General features: G+C 42.4%; 1 protein-coding gene across 21 annotated transcripts in view; it reads right to left on the bottom strand.

Moving 5' to 3' along the window:
* Positions 1 to 6257: 6257 nt before the first annotated feature.
* The window catches only part of DOCK9 (dedicator of cytokinesis 9), a 290719-nt gene continuing 278228 nt past the window's right edge, over positions 6258 to 18748 (bottom strand). For all 21 annotated transcript variants that reach the window (XM_060636782.3, XM_060636789.3, XM_060636803.3 and 18 more), the window contains 4 exons: positions 13045 to 13235; positions 9856 to 9956; positions 9582 to 9720; positions 6258 to 7543 (listed from right to left, as the gene is read on the bottom strand). In XM_060636782.3, the coding sequence (XP_060492765.2) occupies positions 7421 to 7543; positions 9582 to 9720; positions 9856 to 9956; positions 13045 to 13235 (554 nt within the window). In that variant the 3' untranslated portion in view covers positions 6258 to 7420. The remainder of the gene's footprint in view (positions 7544 to 9581; positions 9721 to 9855; positions 9957 to 13044; positions 13236 to 18748) is intronic.

The following is an 18748-nucleotide window of genomic DNA, read 5'->3' as shown; positions in this document are numbered from 1 at the left end:
TGGCTCTCCGTTTCTATAGTTTTGTCATTTCAAGAACATTACATAAATGGAATCCTACCGTAAGTAACCTTTAGAGCTGGCTCTTTGCACTCAGCAGAATTCTTGAGATGCACAGCACCCCGGTCTGGGTTACCGCTGAGGAGCACCCCCTGGCCCAGATGCGTGGAGGCACCGCCACCCAGTTACCCATTTGCCCGCTGAAGAGCATCCAGGTTGTTTCCGGTCTGGGGCTGTTACATACAAAAGCTGATATAAACATTTGTACATGTGTTTTTGTGTAGATGTAAGGTTTCATTTCTCTGGAATGAACACCTAAGAGTGCCATTTCTGGGTCAAATGGTAGTTACATACGTGGCTTTTAAGAAACTGCCACGCTTGGGGCACCTGAGTGGCTCAGTCGGTTAAGCATCTGACCTCGGCTCAGGTCACGATCTCACGGTTCGTGAGTTCCAGCCCCGAGTCGGGTTCTGGGCTGACAGCTTGGAGCCTGGAGCCTGCTTTGGATTCTGTGTCTCCCTCTGTCTGCCCCTCCACTGCTTGCACTCTGTCTCTTGCATTGTCTCAAATATACATAAACATTAAAAAACAAAAACAAAAAAACTGCCACGCTGTTTTCGCAGAATGGCTGTGCCATTTTACATTCCCAGCAGCAATTTACGAGTGATCTAGTTCGTCCTCATTCCCACTGGCGCTTGGCGTTGTCACTGTGTTTGAGTTTAGTCATTCTGATAGGTGGCAGTGAATTCTCATGGGGGCTCTGATTTGCGTTCCCCTAACGGCTAATATAACGTTGAGCATCTTTTCATGGGCTTATTTGCCACCTGCATATCCCCTACCGGGAAATGTTTCAAGTCTCCTGGCCATGTTCTCGTTGGATTGTTGCTGTTTTTTTGTTTTTGTTTTTTTACTTTTGAGTCTTGAGTGTTTACGTGCTCTAGATTAAGTCCTTTATCAGCTCTATTAGTTTGCAAATATTTTCTCCCAGTCTGTATTTCCATCCTCTTAACAGAATTCTCTCAGAGCAAAAGTTTTTACTTTTGGTGAGCTTCAGTCTATCGCTTTGTCCTTTTACGGATCATGTTTTTGCTGTTAAGTCTAGGGTCCCCAGTGGTGTCCACTAGGCCAGTCTGTCCCTAGGCCAGTCTGGAAGAAAGTCCTGGCTCCTTTCAGACCTTCTCTGACACCACCCAGCAGGGGTGTTGAGCCTTGGGTGGGTGGGAGCCTTGCTGCCCATTCAGCCACTGCTGGTTGTGTTTCTACGGTGTTGGTTAGAGGAGAGCCAGCGTCACCCAAAAGATCTGTCTTGGTAGGCTGCTCTTTTCTTCTTCCTTTGGCTAGACAGAGCAGGCACGTAAGTTACCATCTCAACCGTTTTAATTCATAGAGTTCTGTGGCATTAAGTACACTCACAGTGTTCTGTGCAGCCTTCACCACCCTCCATCACAATGTCTTCATCTTAGTCAACTGAAACTCAGTGCCAGTTCAACACTACTCCCCACTTCCCCTCCACCCAGCCCCTGGCAATTTCCCTTCTACTTTCTGTCTCTATGAACTTGACCACTCTCGGTACCTCATATAAGTGGGATCCCACAGTATTTGTCCTTTTGTGTCTGGCTTATTTCACTGAGCATAATGTCCTCAAGGTTCATCCATGTTGTAGCACGGGTCGGAATGTCCTTCCTTTTTAAGGCTGAGTAATATTCTGTTGTGTGTATCATGTTTTGTTTATTCATTCATCCATCGATGGATACTTGCATAGCTTCCACCTTCTGGCTGCTGTGAACAGTGCTGCTATGGACACGGATGTACAAAATCTGCTCAAGTCCCTCCTTTCAGTTCTTTTGGGCATACGTCAGAAAGTGGAATTGCTGGATCATCTGGTAATTCTAGGTTTAATTTGTGAGGAACCACCGTACTGTTTCCACAGCAGCCACACAGTTTCACATTCCAACCAGCAAAGCAAAGCATCCTGATTTCTTTGCATCTTCACCTTTTTTTTTTTTTTAAATAGCCACCATAATGGGTGCAAAGTGTTGTTGGTCTTTTTTTGTCTGTGCCCGTAGGAGTTTCCATGTTGCTATTTTCTTTGGCTCCAAGTATGAGATATAGGAGGAAAAATAAAAATGGAAAACTTAACACTGTATCATTCTTTGGCTCCCAAGGTCCCTAGCTGATCTGCTTTCTTCACTCTACCTTTCAGAGTCTTACCTTCTTCTTCTTCTTCTCCTCCTCCCCTCACCTTACCACTCCTTCCCCTTCTTCTTCTTCTTCTTCTTCTTCTTCTTCTTCTTCTTCTTCTTCTTCTTCTTCTTCTTCTTCTAATGTACTTAACATCCAGGGTTTTTAGTTGTATTCAGAGGAAGGGATAGGAAAAGTCTATGTACTTTATATAGTAGATATGCCATATCAAGAGAACCCAGAATCAAAGAATACACAGGTCTTCTCTTTTTTCTTAAAATTTACTAAAGAACCCAGACTGTGTGTCTTAAAAGCTTTCCACAGAATTAGATTTTGCTGACTGAATTTCCTGTGGTATCATTTAACATGTTCCTCTGTGCCCTCTATCCTGGAGAGTTGGTAGAGACATGATCAGATTCAGGTTAGAGTTTCTGGCAAGACTCCATCATAGGTGGGTTGTGCACTTTTTGTCTTTTTGTCTTTCTTTGGTGATATTAACTCCTTCAGTAGTTACCAGTTTTCTTTTCTTAAATCTTTCTAGTAGCATCATGAATTCATAAGTTTAACTTTATATTTCCAATCCATTTCTATTATTATTCTTGCTGATGTTCTCTCCATGCCTGGCTACTAGCTAGAAGGAGCTTCTTTAAACTCTTTTGACAGGGCCTCAGGTGTTTTTTTGCCAGCACCCTGGTTGTCTGGTATGAAAAGATGTTCCAGATTCATCTTGGACTATTTCTGCCCTAAATCTGGAATCAGCAATTCTTTGGGGAGCCCTGGATCCTTCTAGTAGAAAAGGTATTTGGAGAGCACAATTTGGGCATTGAGGGGTGCTCAGTAGCTATTGGCTTTGTCATTGTTTTTAGGCATCTTCTGTGAAACAAGTTAGGAAATAAGTGTTTAATAAATGTGCGTTTAAGATAAATATATCATGAATTCAAGTTGGTATTTCCACATCAAATTCAGAATGAAAGAGTTTTTAATTTTTATTTTTTAATTTTTAAATTTAATTATTATTATTATTTTTAGAGAGAAAGAAAGCATGTGAGTGAGAGAGAGGGGCAGAAGGAGAGAGAGGGACAGAATCGCCAGCAGGCTTTATGCTCAGCATGGAACCCGATGCAGGGCTCAATCCCACGAGCCTAGGATCATGACCTGAACCGAAATCAAGAGTCAGGTGCTCAAATGACTAAGCCACCCAGGTGCCTCCAGAATGAAAAAATTTTAATTTAACCTCTTTGGTCTTAAAGATGTAAGTTTTTTTCCTCTCATGCCAAAAACTTGGTTCCCAAGGATATCAACATAATAACTCACTTACTTTCACCAGGAATAAACATACGAGTCTCAGAAGAACAATACAATCTCACAAAAACAATACACCACTTCCATAATTACTGAAAATGGCTTTTGTATATTAGTCAATCATTTACTTATTTGTTGCTGTAATTTTTGTCCTTTGGGTATATCCCACTAGGAAGGCGCAGTGAAATTCCTATATGGTAAAGTCATTTGAAATAATTCCTTTGTGTTTATGTCATCAACTTGATATATGGTTATGCTCATTCATGTCATTTTGCTTTCAATTTTTAGGAATTAAAAAATTATTTTAATGTAATATTCACCTGGTTCTAAAGCCAAATCTATAAAGCAAATTATATTTGGACAAGCCTATCATCTAACCTCGTCCTCTACCTATCATTCTCTCTCTTCCCCCACAGGTAATACTTTAAAGTTTTTGTTTGTTTTCCTTTCCATCTAAAAAAACAGAAGCAAAATCTACTTATGTATATATTCTTCCTTTCTTAAATAACGGGTAGCATACCATTCACTTTTCCCTGTCTTGTGATTTTTACTTACAGTATTCTGAAAATCACTCCTTGGCAGTGTACAGAGATATTCTTACTTCCTTTTTATAAGTATATAGTACTCTATTGTGTGCATGTATTATAGTTTATTCAAGTGATCCCCTGTTGATGGAAATTAAATGCTTTTATCAATGGAGTTTCTATACTGAGTAACTCTGTCACACGGTTAAACAAGTCCTTATGGAGGGACCTTTCAAGCTACCTTTCAAGTTACGTCCCAATTCTCAGCAGCCTTCTCCACACCAAGGAGCTGGCTCTGTTTATGTATAGTACCTAGAGCTGGTTACTTCCCAGGTAGCAAATATTCCTGATAAGATACTAACTACACTCTGATTCTGAAAGTTACTTCAAAAAAATCTTATTGAAGGGAGAATAAGGAGTTATTATTTACCAGGTATAGAGTTTCTGTTTGGGATGATGAAGAAGTTCTGCGGATGGATGGTGGTGGTGATTGCACAACATTGGACTTAATGCCACTGAATTGTACACTTGAAAATAGTTAAAATGGGGGATGCCTGTGGGGTTTAGTTGGGTAAGCATCCGACTTGGGGTCAGGTCATGATCTCACTGCTCGTGAGCGCGAGTTCCGCATTGGGCTCTGTGCTGACAGCTCAGAGCCTGGAATCTTCTTCGGATTCTGTGTCTCCCTCTCTCCCTCCCTCCCCCACTCACATTCTGTCTCTCTCAAAAACTAAACATTTTAAATGAAAAAATTAAAGCAAAGAAATTGTTAAAATGATAAATTTTATATGTTTCTCTTACCTCAATAAAAAAGGGAAAGATGTATGGGAAGTATAAACAAATTACTTAAAAATAGCAATAAAAATTTTTTAATGTTAAAAAAATTTCCCCAATACACTGCTACTTTATTGTGTGACTTTATACCAAAATGAGAATTTTATATGTAAACTAAATGATATTTTTAATTGGTACGAATGTGCTCTGTCACGGGGTCAACAGTAGATGTCTTCAACAAGGAGATGGCTCCTTTCTCCACTGCTGTAATAAATGAGGGTTGGTCACCTTCCAAGCTGAATCATATCTGACATGGCATCTGTACAAATTACTCTCCAAGTCTAATGAAGAGATAGCAAGTTAGCACTTTCCAGACTTATATTTATTTTACTACACGGTGACTTGAGTTTTATGGTTTCTAAATAAGGCATTTATGACCAGGAAATCCAGCTCAGTGACAAAGGAGACATACTGCTATATCCATTCCTGCTGATGTTGGAGTCAAGGTTTATTACACTGCACCGGGGAGGTCAGAGACTCAGGGCAAACCTTCATGGAGAATTGTGTTTAGCCCTAAATCCGGATCCGCTAATGGACGGGCTGTCGACTCTGGTGAATTGCCATTATGCTTCACCGTCTCTTCTTCATGACCTTGTCTCCACCTATAAAATACGGACTTACCACTGACTGACAATGTTTCAAAGACGCCAAAAGATCCTTGGCGTCTGGGTGTTCAAGATGTACATCACACTTTCTTTCCTCAACTGGTTATGTGAAAAACAGCCTTTTAAAAGCCTTCAAGTAGGAAAAGCAGCCATTTTACTTCTTGGGGAAAGACTCCTCTTCCTTTCATCACTGTGACTACACGGGGCTGGGTGACAATGAACTCACCTGCCAGCCACCGGGCATATCAGAGGCAGGACCGGCACCTGCAATCAGAGCTGTCACTTGACTTGGCTTTCTTTGGGATGACACAGATCGCAGGGCGTGTGCACACATGGCTGCCAGCGCACGGCTGGCTCAGTGACCAGCTTGTCTCCGAGTAGTCATCTCAAAAGCAAGCAAGGAAACTGATGAAGATGGAACTCTCGACAGAGCCGAAGAGGAAAAGCCAGAGGGCACAGGTGTCTGTGCAGGCTCGGCAACAGCTAGTAGAATTCAGAGCCAGGACACGTTGCAGCAGCGCATTTATCCAAGGCAACTGGCAGATCTGAGGTCTAGACCTGCCTCCTGAAATCTGTACCACGGAGACATACGCGGGGGCAGACAAAATGGTACCATGATTCCCCATGTACCTAACCTCAGCTTCAACAACTGCCAACGTTTGTCAGTCTTGTCTCCTCCACCCAGCCTCTTTCTTTTCCTCAACTTTTAAAGCAAATTTCATATACCATGTTAGTTCACCCCCAAGTATTCCAATATCCTGGCCCTCTTGGGAATGGCTAATAATAATAAATACCCAATATTCACTACCAGAAAATCAGCAATGTTATTTTTAATACAGATGTGGTACAGAATGTTTACTTACAGCAGGGCAGAGATTCTAGTTAAATAAAATTAAAAACCTTTATTTTCCCAAATATAAAATTACTAAATTAATGTCTCAAAAGAAAATATAACATGGTGAAAGCTTTAAATCACACCACGATTCACCACAGGATTTATGGTTTACCAATTACATACTCCACCACTTTGGCAAAAGGATGAGATTTTTTAAAAGTTTATAAACCTAACATAGCAAAGACTGTATACACCTCCATATTGCACTTTTTTTATGTACAAGGATAAAACAGTAAAGTCAAGTGTATTGCATATGCTAAGAACGGCACAAATTTGTCACAACGAAACTTAATGCAGAAGCGGATGTGAGGAGTATTAAAAAATGTAGAAATGTAATCCATGTATGTACAGAGTGTGGAGACTGTATTAACAAACTCATATGTACATTACAATATACTGTACTACTTTTAAATTTTTTAGCATAGTTTTGTTTATTAATAGAGGCCTTTGGTTCTAAACTGCTTGACTAGTTTTAAGCTCACATAGTTTCTTAAGCTTTCCTATTTTTTAGATGCGAGTATATGAGTATAAAAGCACTCAACCTTCTGGCTCACTGGTACAAAAGTTACAATGATCAGTTCCCTTAGGTCATCAAAAACTAGTCACAAAAATAGTTCTTGTATTCAACCTGAATGTGCCACAGGAAAAAAAAAATATTTTCAAGGTTTTCCAGCTTAGCCTAGAGGCAAACGTTACTCCAGCCTCCATTTCAGTGCTACTGTCCCTGCTCTGTACATTCCAGAACACGTGTTTTCTCTAGGCCATTTATTTTAATACTACTCTGTAAGGAAGAATAAAATCTCACTCCAGCTTAAGAGAGTTCGCCACACACCCCCGTTAAGACATAATGAAAAGTTCGAATATTGCCAGCAAGATTTAAAAAAATATGTGTACCCTCTTATGACTCTTCTAGAAAATCGGCTATGAAATAACACCGTTCTTGAGTTCCTTTCTCTCCCATTCCCCTTCACTTCTTCTTGTGCTCGGTCCTCCCTGTGTCTTGCACGAGCCCAGTGATTAACTTTGGAAATCATCCTGAGTTTGCAAATGACAAAGCCCCACATACGGTCCGTGAGGCAAAATCACACAACTGAGGATGAGCTGGTCATTCCGTGAACCAGGGTGCTTGTTGGAGTCCCACTGATGGCATTGAAGATGTGAAGGGAATTCGGTAAAACGCTCGTCTTCTCCTCCAGCGGGCAAATCTTGAGGCACAGAAACACAACATTACTGAAGTGGAATGCCCCTAAAGACATTTCTCAAAATGGCGTGTTTCATGTAACACAACTTATCATCCAATGGTCACTGTTACTCTGAATGATGGTATGCTCAGAGAGCTCGGCTTTGGCGGTTTGCAGAGGGATTGTGTCAGCTCATCTAGAAAATGGCCTTTTTCAGATCAGGATTTTAAGGGAAAGTCAAGTACAATGGGTTTTGTTTCCTTTATAAAGTACTGAATGGAGCCTTCTCTTCTAGACTCACCAGATTATAAGGTGGTGAAGTCTATCTTACACGTACTTGCCAGGGACACAACCTAGCCCTGTCGCTTGGAAAAGTCTTTTAAAATGAGTCCTGAGCATCTCTGTTTTTCCACTGGCTCCTTCTCTCAGGGTCTTACAGATTTCCATCCTGGGAAAGAGACAGCAGCTGCCCCTATGACCCTGAACAGGTCTCTCTTCACACTCGGTAACGCGGGGGAGAATTCTAGGGGCGAGACTTGACCTACTGCCAGGTGGAAATTGAGAGGAACATACACAGTCAGAGCCTCCCCGGGGAAAACCAAAAGCAAGTCTACTCCAGGTCACAACCCTTTTTGCTTAAGGATTCAAAAGAGTTTAATCTTCACAGTTGTTGAGATAATGGAAAGTTCAAGGTGCAGTTTAGAGCACGGCACTGCGAGAAATGTCCATATGATATGGGAGCTTATTCTAACATTATCAGTCCACATTGTTTTCCTACTTTCTTCTCTTCTAGTGCCAAATGCTGACACCCACTGATCAAACTCTCTGTTACACAGCAATCTGTAAGCTCCATGGAAAAGACCTTGGGCTTTCTCCAAAAACTTATTTTCATGAGACCATCCCTTTTCTGCTTTATCATTTACATATGTATTTCTTTCATCAGTTCAATTTTTTTCTACTTTTCTACATGCCCGGAAGAGGGTGCCTCCCTCTGCACACACTTTATGCCAATGTCTGCAGTTATTCAAACTCAGTCATAACTTTACGTGAAGCAGTTTATCGAGGTTCAGAAAAATAAAATTAAAAAATGACATTACCATCCCATCTGAATGTGTTAGCATGGAAGAGGAGGAAAAAAAAGCAAGCAAGTTAAAGATCAGACATTTCAGTTAGTTTCCTGCAAAAGAAATTTCCTAACTGGATCGTCACATGATATGTTAACTGATATAAGTGGTCCTGGCTTTCATTTGAGAGACTGAACGATAATCGTGTAGGAAACCGGAAAAGGAGTTATGTGCAATGGAAGTACTCATGTTACTTGTGAAGAATGGCACTGTGATTTGGAAGAAGTTACTGTGGCCGATGGAGAATGGACCCCTACAAAATCAATACTCTGGAAGATGCTCTTTGACATGCACTTAGTTGGCTGGGTAGCTGCCCCTCTGACTACTGAGCCCACATACATGATCCTACTGAAAGGAGCTCATACAGGAAGGTGATAGTAGCCATGTAACCAGGAAAGATGCCCAAAATAACAAGGACTAGAGAAGCCACCATGAAGAATCCATTAGGGGACCCAAGTCAGCTGTGAACAGTCAAAAACTGAACAACCCTGTTCTTTTAAGTGGCGAAAGACATTTAATATTAACAGAAAATTCTTTAAACTAGGCTGGCAAGTCTTGGTCTTTCAAAGGATTGGGTGAATAAAAAGATTTCTAGGAACAAGCTAGGTATTTCTTTTTTATGTGAGTTTTGTTTTGCTTTGAGCTAGATTAGGGTGGGGAGGGACAGAGCTTCGAACCACAACCACCTCTAAGAGTGACAAAAAGGAGGTGGGTGCTGCTCTCCTCTGGTTGTGTTGGATGTTAACAGGTGGGCTAGCTCTTAGCCCTTCCCCAGGTAACCTGCGCTCAGAGGGCAGCAGCGTGTAGCATGCTACATTACTCTTCAGATACCAAAATTCTGGAAGGACATCAGAAGGTTTAGGCCATCCCAGGGCGCATGTGAGAACCCGACTAGCACGTGCTTGCTAAAAATGACAAGAACCGAGCGTGGCACTTACCTGCTCGTGCATGATCTCGGAAAGCTCTTTCGCCATCTCCCTGTAGTTGGCCTTCATTTCTTCCTGGTACTCTAGCTGGTCCTCTTTGATCAGCCGCTCATTTACCGCTAAGGCTTGACCGCAAGCTTCCACAAATTGCCTGAAATGGTAAGAGAGAGGGAAATAAAGTCATGTTGAGGACAAAGAGAGAGTCCAACTGGTAGCTTCTCTTTCTTGAATGAGCACAGATATGATGGCTACTAGAAGAGAAAGAGACATTTCCAGTGTACTTTACCTGAAAACTTCTTTAAGTAACTTCACTTTGTTGTCAGGGTATCTTTTTGTGTTTGTGTCATCTAGGAAAGCTCGGGCATATGCTAGTGGACCTGCGTTGACCTAGATCAAGAACAAAGATTTTAAAGTATGTTATTATAAAAATGACCATTCTCATTGATTTGGTTTCAGTTGGCATGTGCTAACAACGCTGTTCAAGCTAGTCATGACTCCTGCCCTCCAGGAACTGACAACCTGAAAGAGGAAACCATGAACAAAGCTTATATTATTATATGTCATTTGATTTTATCACCTCAGACATCATCAGGGTGTTTCAGATGATGGCTCATCTTACGAAGGAGGAAGCAGAGTTTGGAAAACTGAAGGACTTGTTCAAGGTTGAACAGCCAATAAGCAAAACACCTGAGGTCAGAGCCCAAGTCTTCTAATTGGTATTTGTGCTACTCTACACTGACTGAAGGTCCATGTGTGAGTTCAGTGAAAAACTAAAGAATATAGTATATTGGCCAATTTTTTAAAAACTGTTCACCTCTTTGAACTGTGTAGACAGCCATGGGCAAATCGATTTGCTATCTTCAAATGAAGTAACCAGCTGAGGTGTGCTGGAATGCCAAAGATTAGGGGCATTTAGCAACAGGGTGAGTGAACCAGAACCCTGCATCTCTTGATTAGCCAAGAAGAGTTCCTTGAAGTTGGATAGTCAAGATACACGGGAATGTGGAGAGAAAGAAGGTCAGATACACTGGGTGGGAAAGAGAAAGTCCTAGGCATCTGAGATGGCGTGAGAAAGAACTTGACATGTGATTATCACATCATTTTCCCTGGGAGGTCTGGCGGGCTTGGAAGGTAAGTAAGTAGGGAGGGTCTGTCACTGTTGGTGAAGGAGCTGGGCTGTGGTTCTGACCCATGGTAGGCATGACCTGTGCAGTAATGGCAGGAGAGCTGAGGTGTGGGAATTCATACCAGAGGTGGGGAGACAGAGGGCCACAGTGGTGGGAGATGGGCCTCCAAGTCAGGAACAGCTAGTTAACCTGTGATGACTGCAGGTATCATCATACTGGTGTTGCATGGGGAACTATGCTAATGATCCAGACATGACCCAAATGACCAATTACCTAAAATGACACAATATACTCAATTTTAAGGATATGCAAACAGGAAAGTTGATATGATTTCATAAGGACTCACATAACCAGATCTTGGAGTACAGAGTCATATAGCCACCATGATGGCTCTGTCCTATACAAGAGCAACCCCAGTGAGGTTCTAGGTATAAGAATTACAGAAATACCTAAATAAAATGGTAAAGTTAATTTCCTATAGCTGCAACTTCACTGTTACCTTGGTGGGCACACACGTATAAAAAAAAAAAATCTCCTCAGGGTCACCTGGTTGGCTCAGTCGTTTAAGCGTCTGAGTCTTGGTTTCAGCTCAGGTCATGATCTCATGGTTGGTGAGTTTGAGCTCCACATTGGCTCAAGAGCCTGCTTAGGATTCTCTCTCTCCCTCTCTCTCTACCCCTCCCCTGCTCATGTTGTGTCTGTCTCTCTCAAAATAAAGAAATAAACTTTAAAAAGAAACTCATCATCATGGAATAATGATCTTTGCTTCTTAAAGATGATTGGGTATTTATAAATCTCTAAGGTCGCTGTCAAATGGAAGGGTACATTATGCCCTTTAGAAAGCTCAATCTGTCCAGCCCCACCCTTTACTGGCGCCCATACCTCTCCGCTGGTGTTCTGATAGAGGCTGGATGTTCCCAGGCTATGTTAATGAGTGGTTTTGTTTTTATAGTTGCAGAAAAGTGTGGCCTCTGGACCCATTATGTAATTGCTCATGTTGTTAGAATATTTATCATATTCACTTGATAACTTATTTTGGTACATAAGTCTTTCAGGTCATGAGGGAAGAGGCTGAAACATCTACAAGCCCTTTTGTGGTGAATGACATTTAGAAAATGTTAGGCAACAATCCAGTGTGTATTTGATTAGAAAGGTAACAAGAACTGATTCCAGAAAATAAACGAAAAAAAACCTTAAAACTTACATATTACATCTACATGCAACTTTCATAAATGTAAGACATTTATGAGATAGAACATAAGTGGGGGAGGCGCAGAGAGGGAGACACAGAATCTGAAGCAGGCTCCAGGCTCTGAGCTGTTAGCAGAGAGCCTGATGTGGGGCTTGAACTCACGAACCATGAGATCATGACCTGAGCCGAAGTTGGACGCTTAACCAATTGAGCTACCCAGGTGCCCCAAATGTAACCTTCTTTGAAGAAAGGGATTGGATATAAGGATGTGTGTGTATGTGTGTGTGTAAAACATGTGCTAGAATTATCTATACATACTTAAAAAAATCACTAAAGTAAGAAGCATACAAATCACTGGAAGGAGGTGATTTGCCAATTTCCTTGGAAATCATGTAAGTAAGATACCTTTTAAAAACCAATTATTTTGAAGTATAATATACAAACAAAAAGGTACATATACCATGAGGTCATACCTTATTGAATTTTCACAACTGAACATACATATATAATCAGTAGATAAAAAATTATCTTTTCACTAAATGGTGCACATTGCTTGGATAACTATATGGAAAAAATGTATCTTGACCCCTATCTGTTACCACATACAATAGATTCCAGCTGGATTGCAGATCTATACAGGAATACTAAACAAAGGAAGAAAACATAGGAGAACATTTTTGAAACAGATTTAAGAACGAAGTTCTTAAAGAGGGCGCACAAATGTTACTAATTAAGGAAAAATTAATTTACAGTAAAATGAAGAAACTTCTGTTAATCAAAACATACCATTAAGAGAGTAAAACTTAAGGTACTTTTTCAGATACAATTTTCATAGAAACCAGAAAACAGTTTTGTAAGGAACCCTACAGCTATTCACACTTCTTTATATTTAGAAGAGTCTTGATGTTTCCAGTTAGGCACCTAGAATTCCCCGAAGTACTAAAAAGACACTCCTCCAGGTGGGGTTGGGTGGGGGCCCCAAGTCTACCGCCCCCTTCTGGTATCAGGAGACACTGCACAGATACTGGAAGGTAACTTGGATGACCAGGTCAAGTAGGGATCTACACTAGACCTTGCTGGGCTTGAAATTTACCAAGGTCCAAATGAGTCCCTGCGTCTGTTGCCCTGTGGTTTGCTTTGACAGCGCCGGGCTCACCTGAACGCTCACGCTGCCTTGGAGTTTGAGCTGCAGCTTGATCATGTCTACTTCGGCTGAGGAACACAGCTGCCGGAGCTCGGCCACCTTCTTACTCATCTCGTCAATGGCTACTTCGATGGGGTTCAGGTCGGTGTGGTGCTGGTACATGACGGGGATCCGCTTCTTCACATAGGGGAAGCAGTGTATTGCTGTGGAGGAACGAGTCCCAGAAATGATGCCGCAGCTTGTACCGTCTTTACTACTATTGAGGTAGAAGTACTTATTATTCCCATTTTATAGATAAGGAACCCAAGTCTTGCTAAAGTCACATGCCAGGGTTTCGTGGAACCACAGCACTCTCTTCCTTTATCACTGCGCATGTTTAATGACAGGTTGTATGGTGCAAAGTCAAGAGAGTTGGCTCTTTTTGTGTATGTTTGAAGAAATTACTATCGTTTCCTGCTCAGTTTTCTTAACCACAAATGCCTTACCTTCCTTGGAAGTTGTGAGATCTGAAAGACTAGTAGGTGTTAAGAGGGCTTTGAAAACATTAAGAACGGTACAGAGTTTTGAGATATCAACAGACCAGATTTTAAGTCCAGAAAATAGTTCCATAAACACATCCTTGAGAAAATTCACTTCTCTAGAGAATTTTAAATTACATGCTTGAATTTGCACAAATCAGATAAATCAGTGAAAAATAACAAGTGAGAACATATTTCCAAGTATTTTATAAACCAGATATTCAGGCTGTTGAAGTCACACTAATCATAAAGATATTTTGAAACAGAAGTGAATAAAAAACAGACATAAGAATATTTACGTTTTCTTATACTTTTTTCTCCCCTACAAAAAAACCAACCAATAGTATTGTTTTCACTTATCATAATAAGATGCCTGAATGTATCAACAAAATGAATAGAAAAACAGCCAGTTCTAATTTGGGTCTGTTTTAAATTTCTACCTTTTTGCTTTACATGGCATATAAATATCTCTAATATCTTTACTTAATATATATTTATGAATAGACATGAGTGTAAATGCTTAAAAGCTAATTTTATTTTTTAACAAGCAAAAGTAAGACGGGAGTGTTACGCTTGGATCATTGCTGTTTAGTAAGTGGCTAGGGAGAGTTTACTTAGAAAGGCCTCAGTGAGAAAACAGGGCCAGCACCATGCAGCACAGAGTCCAGGTGGGTCACCCAAAGTCTGCACAAAGCGGGAGGTGTTCAGCCTGCTGCAGCCTCAAGTCACACCCTGACAGGCCTGTTCTAGTCCCTCAATGTTTTATCGATCACAGACCAGAGGTCTGTGTCTCCTATTTCTTTTGCATTCCTTGTGGATGGTTTTTAAGTGGCAGCAGTGGGATTGATCAATCCTCTTGGAACCTGACGCTTCTTTGGTAGCGTGGCAAGACCTGGGCCTCGCTGCTCTCCAGCCGGGGAGCCAGAGGTGCACCCGGGGGTGGACAGAAAGCGCTTTACAGACTGCCACTGCACTGCCATGAGTAAGAAGTGCCATGGAAGCGTTTCATGAGGCTAACAGCGGTGTCAAAACACAGGTGATTAGCGTAATCACAGTTATTTTTGAGTATTTCAGAGAGAACAGTTCATTCCACGGATGTCTGTGAGATATACGCGGACTATACGGATTTCATTCAGCGTAAAAGTCCTGAGTCTTGCGATGGTAAGTGGAGACTTAGAGAAGCAAGGGAGAGTATAATGATACAGAAAACTCAGAGCCTGTGCATGAGCCCACCAGGTCCACGTGAGCTGGGATCCCCCTGCCTTCCTTGCTGGCCCCATCTTTCTTCCTCTCCCTCAGACTCACTCAGCTCCAGCCATGCCGGCCTGCTGGTTGTCCCCTGAATGTGCTGGGCACAAGCACCCCCACCCATTGGCTTTTGCCCAGACAGCTCCTTCTTCCTCCAGATGTTTGCATGGCCTACTCCCTCACCTCCTTCAAGTCTGGACTAAAGTGTCACCTCCTCAAGTGAGGCCCCTCTGGGCTACTCCATTTTAAATTGCAACCCTACCCCTTCAGTCCCACCTTTCTGATCTCCTTTTGCTTTTGTCCAGAACACGTATTACCTTCCAACACAGGTATGTTTACCCATTATGTTTACTGGTTATTGTCTGTCTCCTTCTGCTAGAAGGAGACTGCCTAATGCAGACGTGTGTGTTTTGTTACAAAGCCAGGGTGGAATACTGCCTGTGCTCCATAAATGTTGTGGAATCAATTAATGCATTAGTGTCCAAATGGCTAAATGAAAGAGCAAAGTGGCCTGGAGGGTGGAAGGTTAGGTGACTGACTGAGTGAAGCATCATGTTACTATAAAATGGCCGGACCTCATGCTGTGCGGCCTTTCAGGAAGGAAGGTGAGGAAGAAGGGGCTGAGGGGCATGGGTGCCTGTACAGCCTGGTGAGACTGAATAGAAGGTGAAGAGCAGGAGAATATTTCTCCCCTGAGTGGGAGTCTGGGCAGGATTTGGAAGACTCTGGAATAGTGATTGGGAAGAAGCTCCATGGCAGGAGTTCCATGACAGGAAGAGAGGAGGGGGTTAAGTTAGGAGGCAGGCTCAGAAATTTACACAGAAGGGGTGTGGAGGTTTTCCTCGTTTTCCAAATGATCCCACAATTGCAGCAAACTGACTGACCTACCCAGGGAAGTGAGCCTTTGCCGGGTTCAGAGGGCAGGCAGGGCCGGGGCTCCCCCACAACTTGAATGGTCAAAGGTCTGGTTTGAAGGAAAGCAATGGAAGAAGAGCCTGAAGGATTAATAACATAGGGGAAAACTCTCAAGTTCAAAGTCTTTGGAATATCCTGGTCTGTGTGCCTGTAAAGGTTGATATGGAGCTCACGTGTTTTTGGTAGCATTTTTACAACCCTTTCTCTAAATCTTTATGTTGCCCAGTAACTATCCTTTTGATATCTGGAGATCTTTCAGGGTGAAAACTATACCTTTTTTGGGTATTTTGTTGTACTGTAATCCCCTTTGGCTCATTAGCAACCTCAAAAGGCAAGGGGACCACTGGTGGATAAGATCCAGCGAAATAAAGTACATTCTTGCCCCTCCTGGGTATCATTTATGATGTTCTTCAACACAAGATGGATAGTGTAAGTCTATCCATTTTACAGATGGGGAAACTAAGGCATAGAGAGAGGTTAGGTGACTTGCCCGGGATCACAGTGAGCACTGCCCTGGGTCTGCAGGGCGAGGCCCGGGCTCTGTACTGCCCATACTTTCCCATCCCCACAGATGAGCTGACACCCCTGTGTTAACTCTGCCTCTCTCTGCAGCGGTGATACTCTGTCTCCTCTGTTCCGGCAGGTACAGAGCTTTGCTCTTGTTCTCTAGCTGATCAAAAACATTTCTGTGACAAAATGATAAACTGTGACCCTGAAGGAAATCTGGCCAGGGAAAACACTGTTTCTGAATCGATAATGCTACCTGAGCAGAATAATCCTAATAAAAAATCCTGACCCTGACTCATCAGGGAACTGGGCTTATTTTATTTTATTTTATTTTATTTTATTTTATTTTATTTTTTAATATATGAAATTTACTGTCAAATTGGTTTCCATACAACACCCAGTGCTCATCCCAAAAGGTTCCCTCCTCAATACCCATCACCCACCCTGCCCTCCCTCCCACCCTGCCCTCCCTCCCACCCCCCATCAACCCTCAGTTTGTTCTCAGTTTTTAACAGTCTCTTATGCTTTGGCTCTCTCCCACTCTAACCTCTTTTTTTTTTTTTTTTTTTTTCCCTTCCCCTCCCCCATGGGTTTCTGTTATGTTTCTCAGGATCCACATAAGGGTGAAACCATATGGTATCTGTCTTTCTCTGTATGGCTTATTTCACTTAGCATCACACTCTCCAGTTCCATCCATGTTGCTACAAAAGGCCATATTTCATTTTTTCTCATTGCCACGTAGTATTCCATTGTGTATATGAACCACAATTTCTTTATCCATTCATCAGTTGATGGACATTTAGGCTCTTTCCATAATTTGGCTATTGTTGAGAGTGCCGCTATAAACATTGGGGTACAGGTGCCCCTATGCATCAGTACTCCTGTATCCCTTGGATAAATTCCTAGCAGTGCTATTGCTGGGTCATAGGGTAGGTCTATTTTTAATTTTCTGAGGAACCTCCACACTGCTTTCCAGAGCGGCTGCACCAATTTGCATTCCCACCAACAGTGCAAGAGGGTTCCTGTTTCTCCACATCCTCTCCAGCATCTATAGTCTCCTGATTTCTTCATTTTGGCCACTCTGACTGGCGTGAGGTGGTATGAACTGGGCTTATTTTAAGCGCAGTGCTTAAACCGGAGCGGCACCAGAGTCACCTGGGGGGGCTTGTTCAACACAACTAGCTGGGCCCCACGCCCAGAGTTTCTGATTCAGCAGGGCTGGGCGGGGCCCACAAATCTGAATTTCTCCCAAGTTCCCAGATGATGCTTATGCTGCAGGTCCAGGAGCAGTGTGATAAGCACGGACTTAAGGTCATGACTGTAGAGATAAATGCCCCAAGCTGGCACAGTGACCCCACCTAGAAATGTAGTTATCTTGTCTAAGAAGAAGAATTTGCTACTGTGTCCATGAGAAAAACAACTCCTCTCCCTATGGGGAGGGACTACCATTTTTGAGGACAATACTGTTTGAATTTCACGTGTTATCATTACTCTAAAAGTAGTAGGGGCTCTTTCTTTAAGAAAGCAGGAGTTTTTTTTGTTTTTTAAATTTTAACTTTTATCTCCGTTCCTTCCTAGGAAGGGTGAAGAATTCTCTGTAATATGCTGTTCTGAGCTATTTTACAATGAGTCATGTTCTTTCTTTGGTAATAGCTTTACTGAGATACAGACTCACCCACTGAAAGTGTCCAGTTCAGTGGTGAGAGTGGAGCCCATGTGAAATGTGGCATCTTAACAGGGGTCCTTTCACTCATCATCACACTGTTCCCTGTTATTGCCCGGCAACATCGGCTTCTAGACAGAGCAATGGACACCTTTCTGGTTCTACTGAACTATCACTCTTTGAAACAGCGGATGTAGACACACCTGGCTTTCTGAGCAGACCTCTCACCGGCTTTTTTTGAGGTCAAGAAAAGTGTTCTATTTTACGTTACCCTAGTCACGCTGCTGACCCCAACCCAAGAGTGGACAAGGTCAGGTTCCCCCAGAGAAGGTAAGAGTCTACACTGTCAGGAACTAGGAAATGATGCAAAACACATTTCTGAAAATGGGTTATCAATGGCTAACCAGGGTCCAAGGATCTATTAAAGCTCCTGTCACAGCTGAACAGAGAGCCTGTGAAGGCAGTGAGCTTCCTGGTAGGGCCGGCATCCAAGCTGAGGTTGGCCAGCCACTCTCAGAGATGAGACACAAGGGATCCAACCTCATATCCTATTTATTCACTCAGCCTAAAATCCCTGACCAGGTTCAGGCCAGGACCTGTGTGAGAAAGACATGTAGGGGTCTCTTCCTGTGAAGGAGACACAGAACTGTGTGCAGGGGCTCTTGAGGCCTGGGCCTGGAGAGGGGTCTGCATGGGTTTCAGAAGGTGTCTGTAAGTCACCTGAAATTGTGTGCAAAAGCTCTCTGAGGAGATAAGGGCCCGCTGGTTTCATCAGATTCTAAAAAAGGGTCAGTGACTTGACTTCGGATATGAACCTCTGGTTGAGCAGAAGAAGAAAATGTAAACAGATAAATAGAAAAATGTC

Source organism: Panthera onca, chromosome A1 (assembly GCF_046562875.1).
Source record: "Panthera onca isolate mPanOnc1 chromosome A1, mPanOnc1 haplotype 2, whole genome shotgun sequence".
Taxonomy (NCBI): Eukaryota; Metazoa; Chordata; class Mammalia; order Carnivora; family Felidae; genus Panthera; species Panthera onca.
The sequence above is the reverse complement of the archived record's forward strand: the minus strand, read 5'-3'. Positions and strand labels throughout refer to the sequence as shown.